Source organism: Bradysia coprophila, chromosome II (genome assembly GCF_014529535.1).
Source record: "Bradysia coprophila strain Holo2 chromosome II, BU_Bcop_v1, whole genome shotgun sequence".
NCBI lineage: Eukaryota > Metazoa > Arthropoda > Insecta > Diptera > Sciaridae > Bradysia > Bradysia coprophila.
The window spans coordinates 10,907,485-10,930,753 of NC_050735.1; the positions used below are offsets into that span (position 1 = coordinate 10,907,485).

Consider the following 23,269-nt stretch of genomic DNA (forward strand, 5'->3'; position numbering starts at 1 on the left):
AGATATACGGGTTTGTACGGGGCTCAGTCGCAGCAAACGCTCCGACTGTTCTGATGGCTCGTTTTATTAACTTTTGAGTAATTTTTGAGTAGGATTCTGGCTCAAGGTAATTGATTTAAAATTTAGTTCGAAAAACTGTTCTGACTATGAAAATCTACTGAATCCGCCTTATTTTTACAAAAATTCCTCCTTATTCCTGAATTCAGGAGATTATTTTTGGCGTGGGACGTCTGCCTATGATGTTAAGAAATTGATTTCTCATAATTCGCCAGATTTTGCTATAACTTGCTGCAAATTCTAACAAATCAATTTTCTATTATAAAGCTACGATGGCTCATTTTCGTGCAAGTTAAAAGATGTAAAAGACACCGTACATTTTTGTACATTTAGGTTGGTCATCACAGATTCAGTGTGGAAATTTTTTATTTTATTTTATTCAAAAACGTGTGGTAAAGTTGACTTTACTGCACGGATCCATAACTTTTCCTCAAGTTTTTGAATAAAACACCTTACTTGGCAATGGGGTAAATGATGGAAATGATACTTCTTGTGTGTTTAGCGACCTCGGCAAATTTCACAGAAGAAGTACCATTTGCCCCATTGGTAAGTAATGTACTATGAATAATGTCTCGGTCAAAAATATGGCACTAAGCTATATGAGTGAGTACCGTGGAAAATGGAAAGTTTACCAGATTTTGAAAATTTTCAGCAAATTTGGGATCACATTTTTCAGTGCTGCGCATTCACTTGAAATGTGCCGAGTCCTGACATTTTGCTAAACCCTAAATGTCAGCCCTTCCAAGTGAGGGACTTTTAAAAAACTTTTCCTTAAATGAAAAAACTCTGAGTCAACGAGAAAACAAACTTTTTTATTTAAATTGCACTTAACATCTATCTACTTCTAACCGAGTTTCGACTGCAGTCATCATCAGGGATTTTTTTTATCGACTAAAAAATAAATAAAACAAAATTTCGGTCATAACCACCCATATCACATCATTACTCTAAAACACAGATTCCATATGATTTTACGTTACTCGTCATTAACAAAGAAAACATCGTAAACCTATTATGGTCATAACGTAAAAATCAAAATTCGCATCCAACGAGTACAGAGAGCGAATTTCGTCAATACTGATCTCTCACTGGGAAATACCTTCATTTGCCTGTTGATGATAGATCGGATTTCCGTCTAACGGTACCCATTAATCCTGCTTATTTTGATGATCTTTTTGGTTTCATCTTTTCTCCTTCCGTCCGTCAGCGGTATGCTAAACATAAAATGGGACATTGCGTGATATGTTGCCATTTTGTGCCGGCGGTCATGGAACGAGTCGCACGGGATAGATCTCATTGTACTCGACGGTTTTCTATCCAACTCGATGCGTCCATCTACTACTTCACACATTATATTTGAAAACGGCAATTTACCTTCGCTTTGTCTTTCCACAGTGAATCTTACTGCTCCTTTCTGTATTGAATCCATATAATTCTCGAACAAATCTTTCACTAAGTCGAACTGCCCCGCATTTTCCATTTTTATTTTGACTGATTCTCCAAGACCAAAATTTGCCATTCATTGGTCAAATTGAAAACGTCAGAACAAAGACGTGTATTGCACCGGATCACTGTGGAACTGAACCCCTTTATTTTGCGAAATAAAGTATGCCTTTAAGTGTCTTAGCTTTTTTCAACGCACTGTCTGGCACCGAAGCACCGAAGCTGACTTTGACGTCACTCAAATAGAGGACTGAACCGATCAAAGTAGGCTATTCTTTTTCATACAATGGCTATCAAAAAATTTAAAAAAAATAGTCAACAGGTGGGGTTTTGGCCTTCTAATTGAGTGATGTCAAAGTCAGCTTCGGTGCTTGACAGTGCTTTGCTTTTTTATATCGCTACAACAGTCTTCATATTTGGGACGAATCGATACTTCAAATTAGCGATATAAATAAAACTAAGACACTTAGGGGAATACCGTAGAACAATGTTTTGCTGGAACACCATTCTAAGCAGGGACTTATCGATAAAAAATAAGAAAGAGCCAATATGCAACTCTTTTTTTCGTCACTTTCAGACACACTATGTAAATGTATGGAAAGAATCGTTTTTATCATTTTTCTCGAACAGTTTTGTTTTGGCCCTAAAACGATTTTCCGTTGAGAAATCCCATGTTCACAAAAATAAAGTTGGTCAAGAAGGCTGACTGCGCGTAATAAAAATATTTTGATAGTTCTCGAACTTATCACCACTTTTTGGATCAAACAAGAACTTGAACATCATCGTCCACCACCACGACTTGTTTAACGTTTGCCGACTTGGAGCGACGTCGAAAACTTCGACATCAACGGAAAATGGAAGGAATATTGGAATAAATCTCCACACTTTTCCAATAAAATCCCTATCGACATGAAAAACTGGCTGACTGGCGTAAGGCGCCTTGCCTACAACTACTCCGACGAGATTGGAAGATGTTGAATCGTATTTCGTCAGGATTACATAAGTGGAACTTTCTTGATTCCCCGAATAGTCATTGTAGTATCGATGCCTTTCAGACTACGAACCGCATTAATGTATTCTGACATAGCACTGAACAGATGCTATAATTCTTAACGATTGTCGTTGCGGAAATTTCTCGGTGCCATACGAACGCTGAATGAGGAGAATACTGAGAATAGAAGCTGGCTGAAGTGTTTGGTTCGTGTAAAACGTGTACAGCTTTACAGCGATACGCATATTTAGTAGTTTGGCGGAGTGAAACACACAGTTTTCATCTGTTACGTAGTCGCGTGCCAAACTACTAAATGTGGGTATCGCTGTAAAGCTGAGGTCCTACGCATTCATAATAAGTAATAATTTAATAAAATAATTGCATTAGTGAGGTCACAGCACTCATCAAAGTTCACCGAGGTTACATCGATTTTCAGAAATTTTCCGGAAGTCATATTTTCGGCCGTTTATCATCAAATTCTATGAAGTTATTATTTGCCCCAGGAGTACTCGACCTCAGCTTTCCAACGAACCCATACACGCCAGTGTCCTCGAAACCTTACGGAAATGAAATCCGGATTACGAAACCCCATTTTTCGACTTCGCACCGTTGACCACCAGCCAGGTGTGGAAGATCAAAATTATCTGAGACTGGTTTTGGGGCCTAGGCACCAAGGCCTAACTAGGCATATATAAAAAAGTCCCGGAATAAATAGCGCCGATTTCGGTCAGTCGAAATTCAAAAGAATCCCTCTTTGGATTTTACAAGAAATTGTATTTTCCTCACTAAGTTCTTTCATCAGATATGAGATGACGAGATGTATTTCAATTTTTGCACCACAAACCATTCTGATTATAGGGTCTGCCTAGGCCTGTGTAATCAAAAGAAAAACATGAAGAAGAACTACTGTCAATAGGACATTGCCTACAATCAGAGAGATCAAATTTTGTTGTTTTTTTTTATGTTGTATAGTTTACGACAGCATTAGTTGTTGAATTTAAGCCAGAGCACGGTTTCAGTTGTAATGTAAGTAAGAATATGATCAGCTAAAAGTCGTCATTCATTCGTCGCCGTCCTCATAGCAAAGAAAAACGGCTAAGAAATCAGTAGTACAAGCGAAAAGAGTGTGATTGTCGGACACGATAACATGTACGCGTAGATAAGCCAAAGTTCACAGTTTCATTGCTAAAACGTCCATTTCAATAACTTGTTTACGACTTGACTCTGAGATAATTTTAGAGAATGTCACTAAGAGATCTGGTTGAGCCGGACTGTTCCGGTGCCAATTCACTAATGAGATTAGGCAACCAAATTCGTCAAGATGCTGCATTTAAAGACGATGGATTGGGTCCTGGCGCATCGTTCGTCAATCGGCCGCAGCAATTCGGTTCCGATCAGTTGGTGAACGAGTTTCTTGGCCAGATCGCTCCACCGCAAACATTTCGCATGGACTCACTGCTGCAAGAAATGAGAGAAATCGACACAAGATCGTTTCACAACCGTATCGTTCGAGCTCCACCTGTTATTGACGAGGTTAACAGCGGTATCGATTGGGCAAATGAATTTTCAACTGAACTACAAGTCCATCAGCGACACGTCAGCGATCCGAATTTAATGGTTGAAGACAAAGGTTTGCATGACATGTGGAACCAGGGTATGACTGCCCCGTTCGATATGACTCAAACATTCAACGACAAACCGTGGGCCAAAGATTTCTTCGATGTAAACGAGTCATTTCAGCAAATGGTAAGATTTCACTGCTAAACCTTACACTCTTGAACTGAGCCACAATGTCACTGTTAAGAATGTCCTCGATCGGATCCACGACACGATTCCAGTTGCCAGCAACGGGCCGATAACGATGCCCGAAGACTCTGATCAGTTCAAATATTCCGAGTTCATGAAATTTATGCAAAATGTTGGCGACAGTGAAGTTGGCATTGAAAATGGTGCAGTTGGTGGCACGTCGGAGGATTGGGTGAAGGATTTTAACACTTCAAAGAAGAGTGATGGTTAGTGTATTGGAAGGGTGCCTCCTTGCAGGATATGCTGATTTGAAGTGTTTATATCTCTTTTTCAGCCGAATTAACGGACAATTACAACACTCAATTTTGGAATCGTCTACAAGACGAATGGAAAAAATTGTCTAGCGAAGATGCTAATCATCCGTGGTTATCCGAGTTTAACGATTACTATGATCCGTACAAGGTAGTTGTCACCAAAGTTTCTTTGAATGCTAATCCTAAACATGCACAAAATGCTTCCTAGGAATACACCTTTGACGAAGAGAATCCAATGACTGACCTCGAAAATGCGTTCGAAAAAGGGAAATATTTTCAATCGCAAGGTGATATACCCAGCGCTGTTTTATGTTTTGAATCTGCTGTCAAACAGGACCCTACAAACGCTGAAATTTGGGAACTACTGGGAACATGTCAGGCTGGTATGTCATGCCAGCTTTCTTCACATCGAAAACATTTGAAATTTAAACTCAATTTTGTTTCCCTTCAGAAAACGAAAAGGATCCGAATGCCATAGCTGCATTGAAACGGTCGCTCGAACTGAATCCGAATAATCCGAAAGTAATGATGGCATTAGCTGTTTCGTATACAAACGAAAGTCTGCAAAACCAAGCATTGAACATGCTAGTCAATTGGCTGAAGTGCAACGCAAACTATAAAAATTTAGTTCCATCGACCATGATACCGGTGGAAGATGAGATTATGACGAGCTCGATCAAGGGACTGAATTTGAAGGAGGTGCAACAACTGTTTCTAACAGCCGTACAACAGAATCATCCACAAGTCGATCCTGATATACAAGTAGCGTTAGGAGTTCTATTCAATCTCTCATCGGAATACGATAAGGCTGTCGATTGTTTTCAAGCTGCAATACACGTTCGTCCGGATGCGAAAACGTGGAATCGCTTAGGTGCTAGCTTCGCAAATGGCAATCGGTCAGTTGAAGCCGTTGATGCCTATCAACGTGCACTGGAAATTCAGCCAGGTTTCATTCGGGCTCGCTATAACGTCGGCATCATTTGCATCAATCTGAAGGCGTACAAAGAAGCGGTCGAACATTTCCTAACCGCACTGAACATGCAATCGGACTCATTGACCCGGTCGGGACTACATCAGGCCAAGCCATCCAATCAAATGTCGGAGACGATTTGGAGTACATTGCGAATGGCAATATCACTATCGGGACGCATGGATTTGCAGCCAGCTATTGACGAACGAAATTTGAATGCATTGAATTCGGCGTACAATTTGAATGGGTAGATTGTTAGAGGACACTATAGTTATTGCAATTGAATTTAGGTTAAAAAAAAAACATTTTTTGGATTATCATTTTTGGCTATGATGGCGTTTTTGAAACGGTTTACATTTTAAAGAAACGGAAACCAAAGTCGAAATTCTTTTTCAAAATTATTTCTAGCCCAGGGGGCACTATTATTATACATATCTACGATAGGGGGCAGTATTAAGTAAAATTCTGGAAAGTTTACATTGATCGATTTTTCATTTTTAATTTGAAAGTAGTTCGAAGGGATATTCTGGTTGTTGTATCGGCGTTCGGCTCGTCGGTATTGTTAGAACAGAACCGAGTATCCAAGTTTACTGTTGATTCACGACGTGTGACCTACGTTGTACAGATTTAAAGATGTTGGTAAGATCCTCGGACCTTCTTTGAGATAAAAATACTTTTCTTTCCTTCACTCCACTACCCTAAACAACTGTATTCGGGTGCAGTTCATAGTTTATCTCCTTTCCTGTTCGCCCAAGGTTATGAGAAAAAATTAAAAATGTGTAGAGCCTGAGTCAAGGCTTTTATTTGAGTCGTCAGACTGCGGTAGTTATACTACTCTAGAAAGTCCGAGGCTTATTGTTAGGAAGGTATTTCTTGAAAGTTTGAGCATAATTAATTCACTGGAACAATGTCTTATGTGCGGCAGTGAGATCTCCGTTTTTACAAGTTTCAATCATCGCACTAGTAAATGTATATAAGATTATCATCATTGAATGCAAACCGAGTAGTTAACGATCAAAAGTTATTTACATAACTAGAGAGGAAAGTGCCTTTTTGCTTTGCTAAATTCGAGATGTATTTGTGAGCTGAGAGAGAGTATTGTAGCAGTATTGTAACTCGTTGTATGTAATAGTAGTTTACATTGGAGGCTGCGACAATAATTCATTACATGAGGTAACAATTTTCTGATGAAATAGAACTCACAAGTGCGTTTTTGAGCAACAAGCTTCGGTAACTGTCTTTTCGACAAGTGTAGATTTTGTATATCCGAGCCGAAGGCGAGGTATACAACTACACTTGGCGAAAAGACAGTTACCGAAGCAAGTTGTTCACAAACGTACGAGTGAGTTTGCGAGCGTCACAAAGTTGTTTTCGAATGAATGAATTATGGATCAGTCTGTTTTACTGCCTGCCCTATGCGAAAGTTCAATTTCACATAAAAATCAACGAAAAATGTACCGAAAATAGGCCAACATGTAATAGATCATTTTCGCAGGGGATATGTAATGGTCAACTTTCGCATGGAGGCAGCAGTAAAGAACTTTACATTTGCCTCCAGAGACACTTTTAAGACTTTTTCAGTGCGGGGGCCGCTTTATGCAGGGGCCCAATTTTTTCTAGTAGGGAGGCCTTACATTACCCTTTAGACTAAGAACACTAAGGGCCCACTGCGGGGGATTTGTTAGAGAGAGCAAGGTCAACTGGGGGGGATGAGACAGGGGCCTGCGGGGGATTTGTCCCACGAGCTTGTATGTTAGAAGTGTCTCTGTTGCCTCATATTGAAAGTCACGAAAACACTAATTTTAATCAAAAACTCAGGTTCAGGATCCATACCTAATTTAAATTATGTTTTTTTCCTGATTTGTCATTATGTTTTTGGAATTTCTCTTCTTTTAATGGAACACCCATCAATTGGTCCGTACCTCGGATCTAAATGATTTTTTTTATTGATTTCGAGCTTTTGATGCATTATCTAAATATTTGGGTCACAAAAAAAGTTATGCGTCGCTCAGCCGTTATTTAGGTGACAACTTTGAGTTGAAGTATTTGATACTTACAGCATTTTTTCAGGAAATAATTTCCTTTCATTTCTTCATCCTTCATCCTTTGCTGAAGACGAAAATATGAAATTACGATAGATTCGAAAGAAAATAAATTTATTGCTCCTCATAAAATCCACATAAAAACTTTATTACAATTGAATATTATCAAACGTTTTTCACTCCGATGGGCAAAGATTTTCACGAATGCACTTGCCGTCCAACCTAAAGTAGCCGGACTCACAATTGCAGCCTGGTTGACAAACTAGCCAGTTGCACGTTGCATCTTTATACTCACAAGACTGACAAGCGCGTGGAGGAGCGCAAGGATCCAAAAATTCATTGTTGCCACAAGGGAGTCTTGCTGTCAGAGAAACAATTTTTTTTGGTTTCGATAAGAAATCTAAATTTCTAAACCTTTCGATACAACGAAGAACAGAGCGATTGCCATTAATGCCACTGCAAATTTGAACATTTTACCTTTCCGACTACTGATAAAACGACTAATGAATGTTCCACGTTTTTACCTTTCTTTTTATTTAGCTTGGTTGATCGATCAGTTACAATATTCTCTATTACATATTTTTCTATGTGTGGACACTCGTATTTTTAATTGCTCTTGATAAAAGTAGTTAAAAATTTAATCAAGCAAAATAATTTCGTATAATTGCTGATAGTGCAAAAATTACCATAAAATAACAGTTAAGGACAAAAAAATGCAAATGTTCCGATAGTGCAAACAATTGGGGTGTTCCAAATTTCTTTTCCAAAAATGTAATCATTTATTTATGTTTCAGTAAAAAATATTTGGGAAAAAAGACAAACAAAGTTATAGGCGGTGCCCGGACAAAGTGAAATTAGTTGATGGTGGAAAACAATCAGAGATCTTATCAAAGAAAGAAGAAAAGCGAGAATGTATTGGCATAGAACCAGGAACACAAGTGACAAAAAATACTTCAACAATATTAGCAACAGGGTCACCAAACTTACTAAACAATACAAAGAGAATTGTCTTGACAATTACTTGAGTTATTTGGGCCCAGGTAAACACAAAATAAATCAGTGGACCATTTGATTGGAAAATAAAGCTCAACGAGACAAAGTCCAGTCACATCACTTCTGCATTGCGACATACAAACAGCTTCGCATCTAGGAAGTATCAATCTTCAAAATATCTAGGATTAAATTTGGATAACAAATTGAACTGGAAACATCACGTCAAATAAAAAGTCCAACAGATGAAACACAAAACGAGACAAATGTACTGGCTGTGGGAGTGGGATACAACTCTAAACTAGACCTGTACTGCAAAAGATTGATCTACAAATCAATATTCGCACCGATCTGGATGTAAGGCTCAGCGCCTTGGGGTCGTGCTAACAAATAAAACACAGACATCATACAAACAAGTCAAAACAAGATACCGCTACTTGGCAAACAAGGAAATACACATTTTTACTAGATGAAAGACTCACAAGCAGAGAGTAACATTAAATCACGTTATTATACAATATTATGCAATCCGAGTGTTTATTTAGACAATTCGGTGTCCTCTTCACCGCAATCATCTCTAAAATGTCTCTTTTCTTCTGCTGACTCTCACGAACAACAATTTTAACTTCATCCCATAGCGGTGTATGATTGTTAGTAATAGCGTGATCACATAAGGCATTATGGTACTTGTTTTTAATGTTTATGGAATACGATAAACCAAGTGTGAACGATGTAACTTCGGCGTCGGATCTTTGAGTCTACTAAAAATAGACTTCTTCAACGTGTTATCACCTTTTTGAACCAGCATGACATCATCCTTGCATATGGCTTTCAATTTCCCAAATAGACCTTTAACATAGGGTACGGCAGCAATCGGGAGTTTGCTGAGGTTTGGTTGAAAACTTAAACTCTGCTCATTATAAACCAACTACAAAGATTGTTGAAGTCTGTGAGCTTGTCATATTCTTTTAATTTCGATCTAAGTTCGTCTTTTTCACTCGCGAATCAAACTCAAAACATCGGAACATTTCCCCCTCCATAATAACATGTAGAGTGGATTGCTCGAAGCAAGTTGCATCGAAGAGGGAAAATTGGTATGCATTTTTTAATAATTTTAAAAAATGTTGTTGGGCGCTGAGCGAATCGTTTATTCAAATTTGAATAAATAATTTCCTCGAAACCCTAAAACTTTTTCTTAAATTATAAAGAAATAAATGTGCTGTTTCTTGGCCTTACACACCATTTAAGAACTGTGAAAAGCAACCTTTTAAATTTTTGTTCAGCCAAGTTTAATTATTTAGCAAGCCATCGGCTCTGCACATCATAACTTCCAACTCGTCAAAATAAAAATTTGGAAGGAGTTGCATAATCCACTATTAGACATATTGAATGAATTTGCCTGTAAAATCTTTCACGGATGATTATTTTAGTAGATAAATTGTCCATCGTAGTCTCATAATGCTGTTTTATTCAAAACATAACCAATTTTGACAGCACGTGTTAAGTGTTATTTACCTCACTAGGTAAATACTAGCCACATTCCCTCCCTAGTAAAACAGTATTCGGGTATTGGACTATGACGAAAAAGACTTGGCCGTTGCTTATGTTGTTCATAAAGAGTTTTTCAGTTTTTAGCCCCGTACGAAGTACAAGGGGCTAATAGGATTACGATGCCGTGTGTAATTGATGGAATTCGAAGCAGACGGTAAGGGCAAAGTGTTTGCCTATGTTCATAGATAACGAATCCGCAATAAAAATTTTGTCCGTCCGTCCGTCTGTCACGTCAATATCTTGAGTAAATCAAATCCGATTTCAAAAAAAAAAAAATTCCCTGAAAGATAGTCGAAATAGTGAGGCTAAGTTCGAAGATGGGCGATTTTGGATCGACCCCTCCCGAGCTGGGGCCCCATAAGTGATTTAACGTTTTCCGAAGATATCTGCGGCCATTCAAAGGCTACACATGTAAGTGATACGTCAAATAAAAGGTATTTACAATACCGATCGACAAAAAAAAAGTTTTTGGAAATCGGATGATCGACTCGTTAGTTAGACCGCTTGGTGTGAACTAGATACAGGGCGGCAAGCCGTTTTTGCTTGTAGGTTGGCCAAATTTGAACGGATTTAGATGGATTTTGCTTTATTAAATAGGTATTGACCGTACCAATCAGGGAAAAAAAAGTTCATGGAATTCGGTTTACCGGAGCGTGAGCTAGGTCTCTTGGAGTGAGCTTATATGTGGCTACTCGGCCGTACAGTGAACGTGGTGTTTTTTGTTAATATCTCGAGTAAACTTTGACCGAATTTCATGAATTTTTTTTTGTTTGAAAGGTATTATCGAATGTAAAGCAGCCGTTATACTTTCTACCTCCTAACAAAATGGCCGTCGGCCGCCATTTTGGATTTTTTTAAAAACAATATAAATCGGTGAAAATAATTCTTACAAAGTTATTGATCAGTGGGAAGTGATTGGTTATGTGTGTGTGGTGTTTCAAGGATCCCAAATATGGATATCTATATATAAGATATATATAGTATATTGAGCTATATAACGGTATAGATAGTTATTTTGAGATATATACTAGCATATTTATCAGTAAATTGTTTATTTATAGGTAAATATAGGTTAATATAGGACTGAGGAAATTGTAGGTCAATTTGAAATTTGTGTTACGTTTGAAAGGAACATCGTACGGGGCTTCGTAATTGCGCTATGCGCAATTTTTAAGACGTACAAATTTCATAAGAATTTTACTTTACCGACGTTTACGGGAAGAGTAGGGCTACGGACGAACTAGGGTCACGTGCGCAATAGATGTACGGGTTCGTACGGGGCTCAGTCGCAGCAAACGCTCCGACTGTTCTGACGGCTCGTTTAGGGTAGTGGAATGAAGGAAAGAAAAGTATTTTTCTCTCAAAGAGCATATTATGACTGACACGACCTACGAGGTAAAGGTTCGAGGATGTTACCAACATCCTTAGATCTGTACAACGTAGGTCATACGTCGTGAATCAATAGTAAAAAAAATGGATAAGCCTTGTCCGTCATTTACTTTTACTGGTGCAATGCAACTGTTTTTTTCTTTTATAAATAAAAATAAATATTTTTCTACTTAACAATAAAAGGACTTTCAATGGCAATCTATTGACGACTACATCAACGATTAGGGTTCCCTGATTGGAAAATTCAATTGAGAATATTTTGCTCTGGAAAAATAGTACAACAGAGTAAAGACCATATTCTTGGAAGGAGTAGGAAATAATATGATGTGAGTAACAAACGTTCTGAGAAACAACCTCTGCCTCTCCATCAAGTCTGAGATGATTTCATGATGTTTTAATATATTTAGAGAATTGAAAAACAGCGATATGTAGTTGTAGTAGACGTTCTATGAACTGGGCTGCGGTTTATTTAGTTTATGTGCATATGCGGATATAAAAAGACGAATTTTTAGAACCAGTTCGAGCTAGACCGAAGGGCAGACATTCATAGAAAGTCCTTTGTCAGTCAAAAGAAAATCCTTACACAACCCTTTGAAAACTAGACAATTTCATTCAGAAAAATCTCGAAAAAATCTCAGGCACCTAAAGAAAATCCTTGGAAATCCAAGAAAATCATTAAAAATGTAAATCCTTGGAAATCCAGCAAAAATGGCAGAGAAAATTCTCAGTGAAAGTCCTGCGATGATTTTCTTTTTGAAAAACCTTTGTCAACAAAATTTTCAAATATCTGTTCCTCGAGCTAGACAAACATTTTTATGCCACTCAGCATCATAATATGCAAAATTTGCAAACTTTAGATGCCTCTGTGGCATAAAACATTGTATTTATCTCGGTGCAAAGTACTTCATTCGGCTCACGATGTGGACTAGACTTCTACTTTTGGTTTTACAATATACACACCAAACAAAGGAAAACTGATACTAGTCGAAGGACGCAACATCGAAGGACTTTCTATAATGGGTCTAGCCTACATTTAGGCTAAATAACGATTAAGCACCTTTTCTTCAGAGTGTTTGCATACTTCGAAGTGTGGTTCGGAAGTCACGGTAAGTCTGCGGTCGAGACTGAACTTGTTATTGGTCGTAAAAAGATGTTAGGGGAGGTGTCTCAACAAAGAAATCAAAGTAGTTAAAAATTTCATGACAAGAGGTGCGAAGTATTCACTGTGTATGCTTTCGCATAACCTCCCACTTACCATTGTGCACTTTGAATGACCCGCAAAACATCCGCAATCAGATCGTTTCGCTTCTCTTTTGATGAAAGTCGACTTAAAAATGGACTGTTGTTCGCGTGATCTTCCTGAAACCATTGATCTAATTACATCCATACAATTTGATGATTTATTAAATTTTATTTAAAAAAAGAAAGAAGAAGGACAACGCTCCATATATTTACAATGTACGTTCACCGATAACCATTTTATTTAACGAAATTAAACATACTTCCACATAAATGTCCGAACTGGTCTCTGTTTTTCATCAAATACAAATTTCAACAACAAAACAAATCGAAAGTGACACATCAGGCGTAGTACGATGGCGGAATGGTCAAATCACTCAGAACGGCTAATTGATTTTCACTGAATTTCAGCTGATGTGTTGCCCAGTTATCGTGATGGGTGCGCTTAAAGTCACCAACGGTTTTTCGAATCGTCGACTAGCGAGGAAAATAATGAGCAAATTTGAGTCGAACAATTTACAACAAAAAATCGACATACCGGTATGGGTTGTGGATCATTTAAATGAGCACCCAAATGTTCGAAGACATCCGGAACAAAGTCCGGTATGTCATACGGATAGGCAGATATGAATGCACACAAGCCCAGAACGCCACCGTGCCGCATACGAACGGATGATTCGGCGTCTCTGTTATCAATTAGAATTGGATTTGACGATTTGGATGCTTCCAGTGAACAATTGGCTAGCACACGACGAGTTGAGCTTTTGATGACTTTGGTTCGGCACTTGTTTTTGAATAGTTCAAGCAATTTGTCTGTCGCCGGCAAAAATGAACAGTGCAACAAACCACCGAGTACCTATGATAAAAAGTTTATAGCTTATGGCATTACCTTTGTACCAATTGAATGACTTACCTGTGCTGCTTTTTCGCGCACCTCCAGTACAGAATCCTCCAGCAAACGCAGCACAATTGTCTGTACTTCCGCTACCCATTCGTCTCGACTCAAAACAATGGACATATTGTTGAAAACCAATACTTGCAACAGATCAATAACGGCCAGCCGAGCCGACCATGACGACATCAGCGACACTTCGCCAACTTTCTGCAATGCAAAGCCCATACAATCGCTTAAGGTTAACGCCTGCGATATCATGGCGATTAGTGATGAGCACGTTTCACCGAGCTCCACATCCTGTTCGCAACGTTCCAGTAGACACGCGAATGGTAGCAATTCGAAATATGCCGCAATGTTGCCGTTGGTGTTTCGGTTCAGAACGCCGATGAGCCATTGACTCACTGAGTGGGGAATGATTCGTGTCAATTGACGGATGGAAAGGCAAAATTTGGTCGGATTTACCTGTTTTAAAAAGTCGAACAGCTTTGTCGAACTCTGTGTCCATGGCAGTATCATCGGAATCTGTGTGCGAAGAGAGAACATTGTTGCGGTTTCTAATGTGCTGCAAGCCAGAACAGGAAATACTTACCTCGTTCACCACTTTTCACCTGTTGTACGCCTTCGCTTAAAATATTTATTTTCCCCAGAATTTCGTGTATCACAGTTTCGATGCGAGGACACTCAGGGTCGTTGGCTCCGACAAATGGTATATCTGCCTCGAAGATATTTATCAGAATGCTTCCTAGTCGTTCTCGCACATTTTGAAATGAATGATTCAAGTAGGGCCGTAGGTAATCTGGAAACGAATTTATTTTTGTTTGTTAAGCGGCTTGTGGAGTCAGTGTTGAATAGGCTTTGGATGTACAACTGACCAAATAGTCGATGTGCTACTGTAGACATACGCCACACATGCTGGTTGAAGGGACCTTGTAGGCAATATATCCGCGAGCAGTCAACAAAACTGGTCGTCTCCCGGAGGGGTTCCTCCATCAATACCTAGAAGAGATTTAAATGAAAAACAAAATCAGAAAATGAATTTAGTCATTCCATTCAAACCTCGTGCAACCAGTACTGTCGCCTGGGATCAAAGTTTTCTGCTGCTGTGGCAAAACACGTTCCCCAAAACACATCCGTTTCCACGGTGATATTATTCAAGGCTGACCGAATCAACGGTTTCATTTTCTCGTAAATTCTTTCCGTTTTATCGTATGGCCAATGTTTCAATCCTCTCATCACTCCCGCCATCAGTTCAGCTGCACACCGATGATTTGATTCAGCGTCTTTAATATCGATCAGTCGTTGGATGTGACCGCATAGCGTGTCCGTTAACGCTTCACCGAACATACTAACCAATCCTTTCACCAGAAACGTTCTGGACCGGTTAAATTTCTCCTTGCCCTTTTTCTCTTCCAGCGACCAGAACGCAATCAACTTATCGAAATTGCTTGCGTTCGAAAAGAAATCGAAAATAATTTGCTCCTGAACGGACATTTCGTCTCGCGTTCTATCAATGTTGGGCTGTTGTGCGGACGGAGCATAAATTTTGAATGAAGTTGACCAACCGAAGAAGCCCTCCGATTTGTGTGAATATCTCGGCTCGTCCCATTCCACTTGATTTGATGGCAAAGTTTTCAAGTCGTACAATAACCATCGATTATCGTCTCGTATTCCAGGCGTCAACTTCCCGGTTGGCTTGGGCACACCGGCTATTTGATATGGATCGATGGAGAGCTTAATGTGCTCCCGTTTCTGTTGCTTCATAATAAAGCGAACGATTTGCACGGCAATTTTACGTTCCTCAATAGATTCGTTGATGAGATTGTGCACAGTGTAACGAATGATATCCGGCGGATAGTTGACAAATGGGTGCACTAGATTTGCGATCATATTCGATGCTATCAAACCGTATCGCCAATGCAGCGAATTGTTGTGCGTAATCTCCAGTATCGAGCTCAACATGTCGTGGTATAGTTGCAAATTCTTCGCATTATGTTTGGCTAACAGATCTTTACCTTGGGCAATATCCGCAGCGGTAACAATTGCCGGATCGGTGGCTAATTTTAATGCAGTGTCAATACAATTATCCGGAATGTGAAGCTCAATTGCCAGCGTTGGAAATTCACTTTTGATCGCTTCGACAATCATGTCTAACAACCGTACCACCGATGGCTTTTCCGATAGATTCGTTTTCAGCAAGGCCAACCAAATTTTTTTCACCGCCTCCAAGTTATTACGAACGATCAAACGACCACGACGAGTCCCGCCGATCACAAACAAAATTCCTTTAAAACTTTCATGATTTTGATTCGAATCCAGTGCCAGATAGTTAACAATATCGTCTAGAATGCATTTATACGAAAACTGGTATGTGTTGAGCATGCTGAACAGCCGCATTTGTGCTGGGGCTCGAACGACACTGTAATGAGCGGTGGACAATTTCAACAAATTGCAAATAACCGTTTTGTGAGTCTCGGTGAACGGCGGCGAGGTCAGTTCGTCACGACAATCCTGTTGCATCAGAACCCGTGTGGCCGTTATGGCTCGAATATCTCGTTTGCGTTTTGTCAAATTGAATTCTTGGAAAGTTTTCAAATTTTTGAAGCTTTTAAGCTGCGTGTCGAATGGCGTGGTGTGATGCTTTTTCTGATGCACCCGCTCCCACAGCATTATGATCGCTTTCAGTGACTTGATATCGTCCTCCGAATCACGTAAAACTTTTTCCTGCAATCGGGTGAACGTTTTGATAATTTGCTTACGCACATTCGAACCGTCAGGCATAGAAATTGTCTTGTCCTCAAAGCCAAGCGTTATGTCGATCTGAAATTCCTCGCCCACTGAGCCACTGAAATTGATCAGTGATTCATCTGTCCAATTTGGTAAGAAGTTGGCACACTTCAACAATGCAAGTACAGTGGACGTATCGCGCAACACTTCATCACGTGTCAATGAGATTTCGCCGTCGCAATACTTTTCAAACTGTTCCAGTATCGGCAGCAGATACCGATGGATCAGCATTTCACAGCATTTCCGCGCTGATTCATCCGGTACATACCATTTTATTGGAAGTTCAGACTTGTAGCCCCAGTGTCGCACCGGTAAAAATTCACTTAACGGCTTCTCGAAACTCTCCGGACAGCTTCGCACATCGATGGTTTGCAAAGTGCTGACATTGCTGAGGATATTCATCAACATGGAATTGGCGTATCGATTAGTCAATTTGCACTGGTACTTTGAAATCTGATCAATAATGGGAACCAATTGATCGACGAATTGAATTATTTCGATTGGATCGCCACGAGCGACCGATGTCAGTAGAATGATGTAGTACAACATTTCGTCGCTTTGCTTGTCGATTTCGGCAATGTCATCGTGATCGTCTATGTACGACTGGATGGTTGTGATTAGGTAAGGCACAAATAATTTTCGCATTTCAGAACCAGCAACACGACAAAAAACTCGCACCAAACTGGCGACGAGATGGGCCGACACTCGTGGTTCGAATAGATGCGTTTTGACGAAATCAATCAGTTTCCGAGTTGCGGACATTTTAATTTCCTGCAAAATATTGAACGACAAATTAGTTGTTTGCAAACTGGAGCGTTGGGCTGTGTGTGTTTAACAAAGGGAAGCAAAGCAATATATGCAGCGCATGCATAGTACAGTTCCATTGATTGAGCCAACGTACCTATCGCACAGAGCCTTACACCAGAAGTAGATAATAACAAAAATACGAACCGTCGAACATTGTCCCAGAAGGCCATGAGTACTCGACTGCAGTACAGATTCGGCGATGCTCTCCAACTTTGATCGTAAGCTTTCCGTATCCGATTCCATTCGAATGGTTTCTTGCGAACTCGATTCGATCAACATAAACACCTTGTCCATGTATTGCAGCACGAACGCTTCGAATTCGGCTGTCTGATCGCAAACGATGATTTCGTCTTCGGTTAAATCGTCATAGTACTGGCCAGCTTTCGAACAGTCGATGATTGGTACGAGCAGGGCAAATGATGTTAAAAATTCTAATGTTATCGTTGTCTTGCGAAAATCGTTGGGATCGATGCCCGGCAGTGTTAGATACAATATTGGAATCACGTGCGTTTTTCCAGCTGTGTAGCCTGAAATATGTGCGTGTGTTAATAACATGTCGTCGTCGGCAGTCGAAGTTAATTCAAAGTACCGTTGTGACCGGAAACCAGGGCGCGTGACACACTAACCAGACACTGCAATGCGGCCGTCATTTTGTGTGGTTCGGTTAGTGAATCAAGCGTAGCGTATACTCGATCAATGATGCCTGGAATGATCAATTCCGGACGAAGGTCGGCAAGATGTTTGAATAGTCGGCCCACATCGGATGGACTGACACGCGAATATATTGCTTGAAATGCAATAGGCTTCAGGCACTCTACGAACTCGGTGATACAATTTTCCGTAAGCTTGTGCTCATCTTTGGAAATAGATTTGGGTTTGAAATCGATAACTTCATTGCTGTCACCTCAGTCGTAACTCACCAGCTGTTTGTCTCTTCCATGGATGTTTACGGTACCGCTCGCGAATGAGACGATCGAAAAAATATTTCGGTAAATGTACAATTATCTCTGCGATTGCACTGACCCACTTCCCAGAATTAGCTGGGTGTAAATATGATTCGATAGCACCAAGGAATTTCGCTAAATACTTCTGACATGAACTCTTTGGTCCAAGGGTCGAAACAATCCACACTGAAGTTTAAAAATAATCAAATCTCACATTTCGCTCCACATCCATCCCAGCTTTCACTTACAAGATACTGAGCCAGACCACAACTGCTGTCCGCGCAAACTTTTCATATTTTTGTAACAAACAGGCAAATCCAGTGAGCGCAATATTCTCGTAAACATTGTTGGTATGTACGGTTCCCAATCGATCAAACCGATATTTTCATTAGCCACCATAGCTGCCAAATTCATGATATCCTGCCGAATCAAATGAAATTAAAATTTTGACTCGGAATTTACATTCACATTCATTACATAATTCCACGATGGATTATGGTACGCATCCCACAGATCCATGCAGTCTGCAAACCACAATTCAAAGTTGTTGCACGTGTTCAGAAATAGGGACAACATTCCGAATGCATCGCATGATCTGCCAGTATCTAGTGGAGACAATTTCGGGTACATTTCTGCCAAAATTTCGGCCGTTGCACCTTTAGCGAAATATCTGTGGAAAGATTGAGGTCAGTGAGGTCGGTGATCATTTTGACAAGATTTTGCAGTATGTTGTAACGATTGAGTTGGACCTAGAATGAATTGGTTGGTCCCAACGCGGGTCACTACATTCAGACGACAAGAAAGTAAGTAAGACGCGTTAAGATAGAAGGAATCGACCGAGGGGGAAACTACTTTGAAAAACGGCGACAACGACTTTGACTTTCCGTGACTTTTTTCACTCCCGTGATGACATTTTGAATAGATCCGGAATTTTCCGGATATCGTCGAATTTGCATGACTTCATGACGTTTTCGTAACATTCTGTGAGTTTCCGGCTCTTTTCGTAAATTTTATGACGTGACTTTTCGTGGTTTTACTTGACTTGTTGACTTTCGGGATGATTTTGTGACCTTCCTAAGGGCTTTGTGACATTCCGGATAAATTTGTGACTTTTTTCGACTCTGGTCCACGACTTTTCGGCGCTGTTTCCTCCTCGTTATTAAACTTAGTAGAAATGACACAACGGGAAGCAGTGACGCTTTGAGCTACTTCTCAAAAATTGAATCAGAGACGAAGTTCAATGAACTGTTTGTTAGCCCGTCCAATTGACCCAAACGATCACACCATAATTGAAGTCAACTTAGTCAAAGTCCATGCAAAGTCATGCACCATAGATGGCTGCAATAAAATCAAAAAAAAAAATACTTACGGACTGCACTGTTGTATGATACATTGAAGGTTCGTCTCGAGTGACCTGAAAGATTTTGAAATAATTTTTTATTTAACGCAAACATTGCGAACAATTGAGATTGATGAGAACGACTGTGTTATTTGCATATTACGGTTGACCTGTCTCAGCAATTTCAACAATTCGAAAGTTTTAGCTAAAATACCAGGCAATAAACTTCTCTACACCGCTAAACCCCTGAACCAAAGCAATTTGTTTTGCACATCATCTCATGAATCGCAATTCAAACCTTTCGTTGTACATGGCTTGCTTTTAAAAAAACAGCTGACATTACGCTAAACGACTAGACGTCATTGTTAGCCCTTAAACCTGGTAGTACAAATGATAATCAAATCAGTTCACCAATATGAAACGATGAAGCGAGTTACAATTGCCAATTGGCGAGTTACTATGCGATCAATAAAATTTCATTTTCATGGTCGAAATTATTGCCGTAAGAATTCGAACGAAGCGCATGTGTAAGTGACACCATGCCACACTTTTTTTTTTAACGAAAAAGCGAAATTTAGATTAGAGTTGATCGCATATTGGAGCGCCAAACGTACACCTCAATATGGCTTTGCATAACATTAAAATGAATTTGATAATTTGAACGGAAAATTACTCGTCATCGGCCGGAATCGTAGTAAAGAAACCAGGTAAATTATTGGTCGTTTGCAATTGGAAATTAGCAAATGTGGCTGGTCTGCCATTGGATTTCGGTTTGTTTTTATTCCTGTTTGTCATGTGGTTTTGTTTGGTTAAATTTTTCAAACAAATTTAACTCTTCGCCTCAACAATTTGACTGGGTACGTGCATTGAATGTCGCATTTACTATGATGCATCGACTTTATTGACGACGTACCATGCCGATCACTTTTTACAGATGTGAATCAAAAATAACTCGAGAGCAACGAATTCACACAGAGCCGGACTGGATGCCAAAAGGATCGTCGAAAGGTGTAGGAAGAAAATTTTGGAAAGGCTCTTCTTTTATACAACATTTGAAAAAACCCTCCAGTATGGGCAGTCCGGGCCTGAAGTCATACGTATGAGCAACCCATTAAAATGCGCTCGAGTACATCGAGATCTTGTTGATTTAAATCTGTTGTCATGACTTAACACACGTTTTTATGGCAGCCAACAATAATGTTTTGCTTTTATTGAGCCACACCGGATGCACGTACCCTTTCAAAATTGACGAAGGAAAGAAAATAGAAAATTGGGGCGATAGCTTACGAATAATAGCGATAAAGTTCGTCCTTTGATGTATTTTTCCGGATAAACAGTTGGCTCAGTTTATACAGCGGCTTCCAGTCAATTTCAATATCGTCCGGCGAGAGCCAAGATGTTTTTCTAGCGAAAAATTCGACTTATCAAGGCTGATTGCACGTTAATGAAAATAAACCTTTTTTACCGTAAGAGTTGAGAAAGAAGCGAACAAAATCGATTGAGACGTACTGGTTCGATTGAAGGAATCTCGATCAGTTGCAACAGGAGCTTAATGAATTTGATGTGATCCTCTTTCTGCGAATGAAACAAATTCAGTGATATCACCCAGATTCTACGGATATTCGCGCCATTCTTACCGAAAATTTCATGCCATAGAGTTTGATGTAACTGAAAGGAAAATTGACCTTTAGTGTGTGTTGACCTTATGGATAGAACAATTACTCACTGTGACAGTTTCTGCAATATCAACGTAACACCAGGTTTGAAGTCACGAACAGCCACCGTTTTCGCCAAATTGTTTTTTATATCGGTTAACATAGCATTCGATTCCCTGTCCAATTGATCCGCGTACTGTTTTTGGTTCAGGACACAAAAAATAATTAATCGAAAATTGCATAAGCCAAAAAAAAGTTCCACAATTACCGGAAGCAATCGATTCGCTGGGATCTCCTTTTGTGGATGAAAGCCCAATTCTTTGAAACGCTTGGCCTTGAACTCAGACCTATCCGATTCATGTTCCTCATCCATTTTCTTCTTTCTTTAATGACGATTTGCAGTAAAATTAAAATCAAATTTTATTTGTACAACAACGGTGAACGTATTGAATTGAATGTCGAAACACAAACGAAAACTAAATTTGATTATTACACTTCGGCTCTGTGAACGGTCGCTGCATCAATGCAGTGTTTGTGTAAATTTTAATTGAATACTTTTCGTCGATTGAATTTCTAATTATTATTCTCTTTTGTTGTTGAAATTTTGTTCTATCACCTCGGATGACATTTCAATTTTACTTTTTTCACCACGGGTATGACATATTTTGTAACCATTTACACCATTCACACGAATATCACCATTAAGTGATACAACTTAGCAAAAACAAAATTTCTATTTCAGGGCAGCACCAAAACCAACTTCAGCAGTAGCGGGAATTTTTTAAAGACATTCATTCATTCTTTACGTGTTACGGCATGTTTCATTTTCATTTACATTGCCTAATCACGTAAAGCATTGTACTTACAAGGTTCCAAGTTGTTATTTGACAAGTGGGGAATACAGCCCTCCCCTTCGGGTCGGACTGTAACACCCCACTTATCAAATACACAACTTGAAACCTCGGAAGTAATATACTATAAATTCTTCACAACCAAAAGCTGTAAAACAATGATACAGGTAGGGAAAAGTGAAATTTTACATTTTTTTCTAATATAAGAGTTGTTGTAGTTTGCAATTGATTCTATAAAAACTTCGTTGAACAAATGCAAATCTAGATTTTTTGGAAGGCACGCGCTTGCAACAAGAATGTAATATTAAAAAAACAATCTAAAATTTTGAACAGGATAAAAATCTAGATTCTCATTTGTTAAACAAATTTTGTGTGGAAACAGCTACAAACCACGACAACTCACAAAACAGAAATAAAAAAGAAAATATTGAGACTCGTACTAATACTCGCGCAAGCCCTCGTATACGTACACGTCTCTTTATACAGCCTTATAGCAGTAATGTACTATTACTCGCATAGTAATAAGACTTATTCAGGTCCCTAGTCAAATAGTACCAGTACTCCTGCCTGGTTTCCTTTACTCTGCCGTGTGTAAATTCCAACGGTACCGTGGAAATAAGTGAATAAGGGAGGGACTAATCGATTCTTTTCGCGATTTTTTGTCAAATATCAGCAGAAATACGAAAAATAAGAAAGTTGTACATCGGGCATTCTCATAATATTGTCATATTTAAAAGATTTTACAAAAAGAAAATCGATGAAAATAGCACTTCCCACTCAATTTCACACCCAAATCACATCCACCTTGAACTTAGTCGAATATGGTTTAACGAAGAGAATCGTCGTTAAAGTCGTTAATCGTAACATGAGTACTGTTTTTGAAACGTCAAATCACCAAAGCAAAAATTTAGTGTCGGTTGTGAAAAATGTAATAATTTCGGTGATTTCGATGTGATTTAAATCAGATTTTGTGCGGAAATGTGCTTTTTGTGTTTTTTTAACATTACAATCAACGGTTTACTTTAAATATTCATCAAAGCGAACGAATCTATGAAAAATTTATGGTGACCAATCATGTAAACATACATCAATATTGTCGTTTGGTGTGATGTGAGGTTCAAAAGGGATGACCCAGTAGAAATAAAATGTCGGCGGTAATGGCGGTAATGTTAAAAATTACGTTTTAGCGGAAACGCTTTATTTTAAATGTGTGTACGTTTCCGGTGAAATAAATTAGTTCGAAAGTATACACTATTGAGGAG

At 39.2% G+C, this 23,269-nt stretch overlaps 2 protein-coding genes across 3 annotated transcripts; one reads left to right on the forward strand and one right to left on the reverse strand.

Moving 5' to 3' along the window:
- The first annotated feature begins 3,377 nt into the window (after window positions 1–3,377).
- On the forward strand, window positions 3,378–5,889 carry LOC119072611 (peroxisomal targeting signal 1 receptor-like). Its single transcript, XM_037177869.1, has 6 exons — window positions 3,378–3,517; window positions 3,731–4,237; window positions 4,296–4,503; window positions 4,572–4,699; window positions 4,760–4,934; window positions 5,003–5,889. Exons 2-6 carry the CDS (start codon window positions 3,734–3,736, stop codon window positions 5,770–5,772), a joined length of 1,785 nt encoding a protein of 594 aa, XP_037033764.1. The 5' UTR covers window positions 3,378–3,517; window positions 3,731–3,733; the 3' UTR covers window positions 5,773–5,889.
- A 7,000-nt stretch (window positions 5,890–12,889) lies between these two features.
- Window positions 12,890–21,801, reverse strand: LOC119072624 (proteasome activator complex subunit 4-like). 2 transcript variants are annotated; one of them, XM_037177873.1, is made up of 19 exons: window positions 21,425–21,801; window positions 21,228–21,352; window positions 21,139–21,169; window positions 20,967–21,076; window positions 20,789–20,905; window positions 20,175–20,285; window positions 19,532–19,576; window positions 18,640–18,832; window positions 18,411–18,582; window positions 18,139–18,348; window positions 17,808–18,074; window positions 17,363–17,745; window positions 14,684–17,182; window positions 14,500–14,623; window positions 14,217–14,423; window positions 14,090–14,149; window positions 13,646–14,028; window positions 13,271–13,588; window positions 12,890–13,209 (listed from the first exon to the last, which is right to left on the reverse strand). In XM_037177873.1, exons 1-19 carry the CDS (start codon window positions 21,527–21,529, stop codon window positions 13,075–13,077), a joined length of 5,595 nt encoding a protein of 1,864 aa, XP_037033768.1. In that variant the 5' UTR covers window positions 21,530–21,801; the 3' UTR covers window positions 12,890–13,074. The 2 variants fall into 2 exon arrangements, with proteins under 2 accessions (XP_037033768.1, XP_037033775.1); XM_037177880.1 differs by lacking the exon at window positions 20,175–20,285.
- Between the last annotated feature and the right edge of the window lie 1,468 nt (window positions 21,802–23,269).